Source organism: Sinocyclocheilus rhinocerous, unplaced genomic scaffold, assembly GCF_001515625.1.
Source record: "Sinocyclocheilus rhinocerous isolate Xijiao unplaced genomic scaffold, SAMN03320098_v1.1 scaffold454, whole genome shotgun sequence".
Classification (NCBI taxonomy): Eukaryota; Metazoa; Chordata; class Actinopteri; order Cypriniformes; family Cyprinidae; genus Sinocyclocheilus; species Sinocyclocheilus rhinocerous.
The window spans coordinates 519,739-528,827 of record NW_015657627.1 but is presented as its reverse complement, the minus strand read 5'-3'; the positions used below and the strand labels follow the sequence as shown (position 1 = coordinate 528,827).

At 37.0% G+C, this 9,089-nt stretch overlaps 1 protein-coding gene across 1 annotated transcript in view; it reads left to right on the top strand.

Moving 5' to 3' along the window:
- Positions 1 to 9,089, top strand: part of LOC107721440 (protein eva-1 homolog A-like) — a 15,670-nt gene that overhangs the window by 1,661 nt on the left and 4,920 nt on the right. Inside the window, exon 2 of the mRNA XM_016529445.1 lies at positions 7,994 to 8,134. Within this exon, the coding sequence (XP_016384931.1) occupies positions 7,994 to 8,134 (141 nt within the window). The remainder of the gene's footprint in view (positions 1 to 7,993; positions 8,135 to 9,089) is intronic.

The following is a 9,089-nucleotide window of genomic DNA, read 5'->3' as shown; positions in this document are numbered from 1 at the left end:
AAAAAATCAAAAGTTGAGAAAACTTAAAAGTTTAAGGCAACCAGCTTCAGCAGAATTTTGAGTTTTCTCAACTTTTGATATTTTACAGTGCAGCTTCAGGACTTAAGATTTTACTCAACCTGAGTTTTAAGTTCAGCACAGAACTGTCAATCCAATATGAGTGAATTAATTTATTAAATGCTACTCAGTACAAATTCAAGTCCAAAATAATGTGCAACAATAACAATAGGTCCAGTCAAAAATGTATTGGCCAAAGACTTTCATATCTGTCCTTCATATGTTGTACAGAAGCACATATTGTGAACAAATACCATTCAAATCTTATTGTAAATTATTATCACAGCCTGCATAGAACAGTACCTGCCAGAGCGATTGCACTGTCGGGAAAAAACTGGTGCCGTCTGACCCGAGGCAACTCGAAGACGAAGCAGGAAAATTGAACTAACTTGCCGCCACCTACACCGTTGTACAGAAGAGCATATTGTGAACAAATTTCGTTCAAATCATATCGTAACCTGATATCGTTACACATAAAAAAAAAACCTTACCCTGTGATCACGGATAGACTAAACGGGCACCGCCTGAGCCAACTCGAAGTCCACGTCTGTATACAAAACCACATATTCTGGGGGAAAAAAAAAATTATCGTAATTTATTATGCAAAGAATAGCACCTAGCGGAGCGATTATGTTAACGTTAAGATGCACTGTCGGAAAAAAACAGGCACCATCTGACCTGAGGCAACTCGGGGAAAATTGAACTCACTTGAAGCCACCTAACGATACGTTGTAAAGAAGTGCATATTGTGAACAAATTTCATTCAAATCATATCTTAAATTGATACACAAAGAACCACCACTTATCGGAGTGATAACAATGATGGACTAACGTTGAACGGGCACCGCCTGAGGCAACTCTAAAACGAAAGGAAATACGGTGTACAAAAGCACATATTTTGAACAAACATAATTCAAGTCTTATGGTAAATATTATATATAGAACAGCACCTACCGGAGCGATTACACTGTCGGTCAGAAAAAAAACTTGCCGCCATCTAACCTGAGGCAACTCATAAGACCAGGCGGGGAAATTGACTAACTTGCCGCCACCTATGTTGTACAGAAGCGCATATTGTGAACAAATTTCATTTAAATCATATCGTGAATTGATACCCATAGAACGACACTTACGGAGCGATCACAGTGACGGAATAAACGGGCGCCGCTTGAGGCAACTCGAAAATGAAGTAAGAGAAATGAAAATGGCGTTGTATATAAAAAAGTGATCGAACTGCGCATGCTCATCAGCCTTTGTGGGCAATACTTATAACAAACTTAAAGTTGTTAGTTGTTCCAACTTTAAATATTAATTTGGTCAAACAAATTGGTCTAAATTTCTATTTTACTTACTTTTCTGTGTTATCTCAACTTTTTTAATGTTAAATAGTTGAATAAACTTTAAAAACTGAGTTTGTAATACAAAATGTAAGTTGGATTTTTTACAGTGTAGTTTAACTCAATGACTTTTGACTTGCAGATTAATCTGCCCAGGATCCACCCACCAGGGTTATTATCATTAACTAAAACTATATTAAAGCCATTAAAAATATATATTTTTGTTACTTAAAATAAAATACATTTTAATTGAAATAAAAATTAAAAAAAGAAGTAAACTTATTTTATGTCAGTTTCTAATTTCTAATTTCTGTTGTTTAAAAATTAAAATAAATGTCCTTTTGAATTGGACTTTGAGCTTTGTAGATCTTTTTTATGCTCAAACAGCAACATTACAGACTAACTAAAGTTGAAAAAGTGAAAAAGCATAATAGGACCCCTTTAATATTTTTCTGTGAGTGTGTAGTATGCATCATTTGAGGCCATTTGAAGCTGAAACTGCAAATAAAAAAAGCAGAGTAACGCAGGACCGGGTAGCTCTGAGTCTCCCACAGGAAGATCAACAGTTTTCTGGCGTGATTATTTCAGACTTTGTCCAGAATCTTGTGTGATTTGCTGCAGTTAATGTGTGACTGTAGTTTGAGCGTATGTAGATCTGCTGTCCTGCCGTGATCTTCTGTTCTCTGGCTCCGTGTGTGTGGGACAGGCCCGTGTGTTTGGGTAAGCGTGGGTCTGTCTGCCGTGTCAGCATAAACACAGAGCCAGCGCTGTGTGTGTGTGTGTGTGTGTTCAGTAACAATGCTGTAACGTGACTGTGTGTTTGTCCAGGTGGATCTACACAGAGAAAATACTATCCATCTCTCTTACTTTCTCTTTCTCTCTCGCTCTGTTTCTACATGGTGTGTAGAAAAACATTCTTTGGATGTTTTACTGTTCTGTCATTTATGAATGTGTGTGTGTGTTTCTGGGCACGTTTGGCCCTGTGCACTTTTAGAAACTCCTTTAAAGGACACTTTTAGGCCTAGTTTATTGAATTTGTGTACTAACCATGTCCAGCAGTGTTTATATGTGCGTCACAGGCGAATTCTGCCATTTTTCTCTTGATCCATCAAATGTCATTTCCACCACATCTCAAATGATGTATTGTGTTTATACCATTTTGTGGTGGAAATTACATTTTAAGCATTTTTTTAAATAAAATGGCAACTATTAGCTATAGCTAATTTCACAACTAGCAATTTATGAATCATAAATGCACACAATAATTATTTTAACACATTTTTGACCAAATTACAGCTTCAGTGGGAATACACACAATAGAAATTATTATAAAATATAAATAATTATTACAATTATAAAAAAATTTTTTTTTTAAGTATACAATTATTATAAATATAATGTAAATTATTTATTAAATTATTATAAATAATAATAAATGTTAATAATATAACAAATATAAAATCATTAGTATAAAATGTAGTATAAGTGCTATTTTTCTTCTCAACATCACATATGTCACATCTCTAACTTCTCACTGAAATTAAATGGTTCATGTTCATTTTACTCTGTTTAGATTTTCAGAGCTTTAACAAGGTAATACATATTTTTTACGGCTTTCCATATTTTACATAGGATCTGGGACAAGATCAAAGTGATCTTAAAGTTTTACAAATATAAACAAGGAGTAAAATGAAGCTTGGGATGACATATGAAATACGTAATGATTTTATATACAGAAGACGTAAAATAGCATGTAATATGAGATACGTAATGAGTTTACATGTAAAAGACATTAAAAACTATAATGAAATATGAGATGTGATGATTTTATTTGTAAAGGACAAAAATATGAAATTTGAGATATGTGAAGGTTTTATATGTAAAAGACATAATAAATAATAGCATGAAATATGAGATGTCAATTTTATATGTAAAAGTCAGGAAAAATTGCTTGAAATATGATATATGTCACACTTTCCAGGACAGTTTTTATTGAATGTTTATCTAATGTTAAGAAGTTGAACCCTAAAAGTGCCTGAAGATACTTGAAGTGTATTTGTTCATATGTGTTTACTTTAGGGATGAGATTGGCGCATGTCTCTGTTGACCTTTGACTTCAGTGTTGCAACATTGACATCTTGATGTCCTTCCCGTCTTCACGTGTTGAATCTTCAGTGGCTTTAGTTTGCTTGACTGGAGTCTGTGCTTTGTGTTCAGTCAGATGTACATGCATGCGCTCAAACAGGGTTTTCCACGCATGTTTCATACACAATAAAGAAGCAGTTCTGTGACAGGGATCAGGCTGGAATTCAGGCAATTCCCAGAATGCATTCCTGCCAGACGGAGTGCGGGTAAAGCTGTGGGTCAGTACAGTGAAACTCAACTTTTCCAGTGAGGCATCATGGGAAATGAGTTTCTCTCAAATGCTTTGATGTTAATAATGACTTTTGTGTTGAGTTCATTACCTGTAGGAAGACACATTAACATATGCAACAAACACTGACCACAGTCAATTATACTGCACATGACTTTCATCTTGACTTTTTATCTTAGACTCTCTCTGTCTTTCCATTGCATCTGAGAGACGGAGAAAGAGCCGAGAGTTTTCATGTGAGGGTCTGATATTAGCTCTGTAATGATAACAGCTGTCTCTCTTTTCTTCTTTATATCTACTACACACACAGCACACGCCACACAAACATTTTGCCTGCTCCATAAACACTGAGTAAATTTCTATCTATCTATCTATCTATCTATCTCTCGGCGCCGGACCGCGAATTTAACCACCCGTAACTCCCGAACTCCGAGACGTACACTCGATTTGCGTTCGAGAGGGTTCCTTGAGCTGAAGAGATCCCCCGAATTTGGTGCGGATTCGCCGCACCGTTACGGAGATATGGCCGTTCAAAGTTTCAATGGTTTTCCATTGACTTAAGCTTTAAAGCGTTTCATCCAGGTCGCCAGTAGCAAACAATGGAGCGCGCTCTGCTGGACAAACTAAGTAATTACACCATTTCAAGCATTTTATCTGCATTATATGTTCTGTAAAAAAAATGTTCATATCGGCGGCATATTCGCAGATACCGATATATCGGCGACAGGCTCATATCGGTCGATAATATCGGCAAAACGATATATCGGTTGGGCTCTAATATATATATATATATATATAAATTATGATGGTAGTATGAAAATAAATATTGTAATTTTGCCATTTTAATGTCTTTTTAACTGCCATTATAATTGCTTTTTAACTGAAATTAATTAAACTCCTTAAGAAAGACTGATTATTACTGGTAAACTAAACGTCATGAAAATATGGAAAACCTGGCAAGCCTATCATTGTATTTTTGCTTCAGAACTTCAGAAATGCTTCAGCTTTGAGGAGCGGATCAGGAATGTGTCTGTCCTGCACAGGGAGTTTGATAGTGTACAAGAGAATAAACATCACAACGCTGACTGAGACTAAACACTATTACACAACAACCAGCACAACACTGCCTGATAGCCCTCCTACAGCTGCTCTAATGAAAGAGTGAAGCAAACTGTGTTTCTCTAAACACACACACACACTGGCCATCAAGTGTTGCTGGCTGTGTCTTTTAGTGGGATGTGAGACCAGCATTCTCTCATCAGCGCCTGTCGTGGAAATGCCATTGTGGTTCTAAAGGTCAGCAGGTGTGTGTGTGTGTGTGTTTTCATGGACTCACCAGGCACGCACATGCACACACATAAAAGCATGTGCTTTCTCACTCACTCGCATTCAAACTACATTTTTTAATTTTCTGAAGAAATTTTGCACAAGTAGTGTTTGCCAGTGCAAAACTCACCATTATGTTGCTAGGGTGTCGTGGATGGTTGCCTACACGTTGTTGTGCAGTTGCCACAATGTTTCAGGTGAAACAAGGAAAAACCACTGAGGGACACACATTTACACACACACACACACACACAGACTCACTCCTCCATGAACTTTTACTATTTGTACTTTGTTTGCACACTGATATTGAATCTCAATAGCACTTTCTGTGGTTTAGAGGATTGTGTGTGTGTGTGTGTGTGGGTGGGTGGTTTGGCTGGTGTTCTGTTCATTGATGTCTTGAATTAGAATCACACACACAGACAGATTGCTGTAGATATTAGTAGGTCTTTATTTGAGCAGCAAGGCCTCCAGCTGTCCCAGAATGCCACACTTCAGTGAGTTAAGTGTGTCTGTTTCCTGCACGGATCAGCATACGGCACATAATAGAGCTATACTACGCCAGAGAAAACACACACACGTTTTGAGATCTGGAATGGTTTAGTTTGACTCTGATGACAGGAATATTTCCATGTTGATGCTTGTGCTGTCTCTGTTCTTTGTGTTTAAACACAAAGTGGGTCTTTTCTGTGCAGCTATTGTCTCTGAACAGAATTGCAAAAATAGTGACTGTTGCAGACAGGTTTCCTTAACACTCACTTGTCTTCCATTGGTTGTAAAAACAGAAAGCCCTGCCTCCAAACTCACACCATTGGTTGCTGTGTTGTGCTGGTTAAGATGCTCAAACAGATTTTGTTAGCTCTGATAGATCAGCTGTTGCTCTTTCAAAGCTCACAAGACTTTTTATAGGGGCTGTTCACATAGTATGTGTCTTCTTTGTGTCTAAAAATGTGAGACGCAGCGCTCAGGAATGGTTTTTAAAAAAGCACAACACATCGCAGAATGCCTCCTCCACCACACACATTTGCCATCAAATAAAATAGTTGCCATGCCAACTTGCTACTGTAAACAAAAGCTGGCAACGCTTGCCCCACCTCTGGAGTCTTCTGATTGGTCCGCTGTTTTGGAACTGACATTGATGAGCGGCACTGCATGTAAAAATTGAAATTCTTTTAACGGGACACAGCGTCTTAAAAAACGTGGCACTCATGTGTGAGACACTGCAACAGTCATACACCTCTACAATTAAAAAGTAATGCATTGGAATGGAAAATAATGTGTTCTGTGTTAACAGCCCCCAAGAGATCTCAGTTAGGCATCAGCTTTGCCTCACATTTGTCTAAAATAAAAATATATACAAATGAGTCAATAGTTGACATAGAGCTATAAAATAAATGCATAACTATATTTGATCTTGAGAGAATTTGATGAGAAATGAGATCCTGTTGAGATCTGTAACTTTGATCGCAGACTTTGATATCTTGGCAAATCTAAGCACATTTTCTTCTGAAACTCTTGACTCATATTTCAGGATTTGCAATTCGCTTTCCTTTAAATTCTCTTTTTTTAAATTCTCTGTCAGTTTTCAAGGATCTTGTACAAAATTGAAAATGAATGGTTGAAAATGAACACACACATTCACATATATAAAAATAGACACACAGGCACACATACACACAAATATACATAAGCTCACATGTGCCTCCAATTACCCCCAATCAGTGGGCTGTAATTGCTCCAGGGGCTTTACAATCACACACACACACACACAGAGTGATTTTGTCAGTCTTTAACTTGACCTCCCTCAGAGTAACGGTGTGTGTGTGTGTAACCCAGTCGTCAGTAACTGGCACTGGTGAATGTTTCAGCTTTCATGAGTGTGTGTGTGTGTGTGTGTGTATGTGTGTGTCCTCAGGCTGTTTCCAGACTCTCTAGAGTTTAACTGAAATCTGTTTAGCTAAATTTGGTGCAATGTTTATTCAGAGAGAGTTTAAAACAAATGCTGTGTGTTACTGGAACTATGTATGTGTGTGTGTGTGTGTGTGAGAGAGAGAGAGAGAGAGAGCAAACTGGACCTCTTGCAGGGCTATTGGCAGTCCATTTAAGGGTTTAAGCAGCAAAATAATGAATATCTTTCAATTTATATTATTTACAGTTAAGTATTTAATTATATTGTCATGTATAATAATATGTTATACATACTAATGTAAGTGACATATATAATATAGAATCTATCTATCTATCTATGATATGCAGCCTTGGTGAGAGTGTACTGTAGTGTATTATATTGTTTTATATTATTTTATTTTACCACTTTTATTATTTCTTTTATGATTTATTCAGTATTAGGAGGGATATTTTTATTTATTACACTCCTTCTAGGGCGATATGCACTAAAATTGTCCTGTTTGTAGATTCACTCCTAACAAGAAATTATCAAATATGTTTCGTTTTGTCAGGTTTGGCAGTACATCTGACACGGTCATAATGACTAACTGATTATTGTCTTATGAAAGTAAAACATCACAAAACTCACTCTGAGGACATGTGCCAAATATAATCAAATACCAATGATAAAATCACAGTAGCTTAAACAAATCCTTAAAACTACACAACTGTGATTTAGGGAAGTTTACATTCACAGTATCTAAGGGATCTTATCTTTCAAATCTGGCAATTTGTGGTCATTTTCTCCTTTCTGCTTGGATCCTGATCATTGCCACTATGTTTTGCTTTTGTTTCACTGTTTATAGAGCAGAAAGACTGTCTTGTTTTCTGTGTGTATGTTGGACGACTCGTGGTCGTCTCTAATGCATTGTGAGCGTGTGTGAGGGAGTAGAAAGGTCATTCAAGTAGAAGTATAATTTTTGGTGAATTACTGAATTATGTCTCTTTTTAGTCCCAAAGAAACTCGTGCAGGAGTCGGTTTCCAGGCATCCATCATTCCCCTCTCCCCCATCTGTGCCTCATGACCCCAACGTGGTGGGAGACAGCGCTCCTCCTGACGGGACCCCGTCTCTGAGCTCGGACTCTGCGCCAGGTAAGAAACTGAGGACCCGAACACAACCTCAGCAGACTGTTTCCCCTGTCCAAATAATTGCTTTTATCAGGGCACTGATGGGAAACACTGATCTGAAGTCATGAATCTGAAACCACTCACACTCTCTGTGCTGATAGTTGCTGTAGTTACAGCCGTGTTTTGACTGTATAACAGAATCTGACAGAAAAACACCCATAATTCATTTCCCGCGAGCAGAGACAGTACAAACAGATATGTTTAAGAAGCTTTTAATGTGAGCTCTGTTTAGATGACCCTTTGTTTCTTTCCTGGACATATATTAGGCCAAACAGTCTATTAATATATTAAAAGTTCACACACACACACATAAAAATTATAATTTAGTCATTTATGAATTTTTCATGAACCTTCCATGCAGTGCCATTCATTTGGAAGCCGGTTTCCGTCTATGGAATAAAGAATAGGTTATAATGACTTTATTTTACAATTCTGTTTTTTTTTCCTCACAATTCTGAGAAAAAAAGAATCCTGAAGTCACAATTCTGAGAAGAACAGTCCTAATTGCAAGATAGAAATTCCCAACTGTGAGAAAAAAAGCTGCAATTTTGAATTTTTTATTCTGTAGTGGGGGAAAAAAGTAAGTTGCGTGATTTGATTTTTTGATTTTTGATTTTTTTTACAGAATTTACGTTTTTTTCTTAGAGTTGTGCGTTTATATCTCTCAATTCAACATTATTCCATGGCAGAAACTGGCTTCCATATTCATATTCACAGTGATGTAAAACGTACTGAGAAATTGTACTTAAGTTAAAGTACAGTCGTGGCCAAAAGTATTGGCAGACACAGATTTTGTGTTTTGCTAAATTTGCTGCTTAAGCTGTTGTGGTGTTCATTCACATTGTTTCTACAAGTATTGGCAGTGACATAATCTAGAAACAATGTGAATGAACACCACAACAGCTTAAGCAGCAAATTT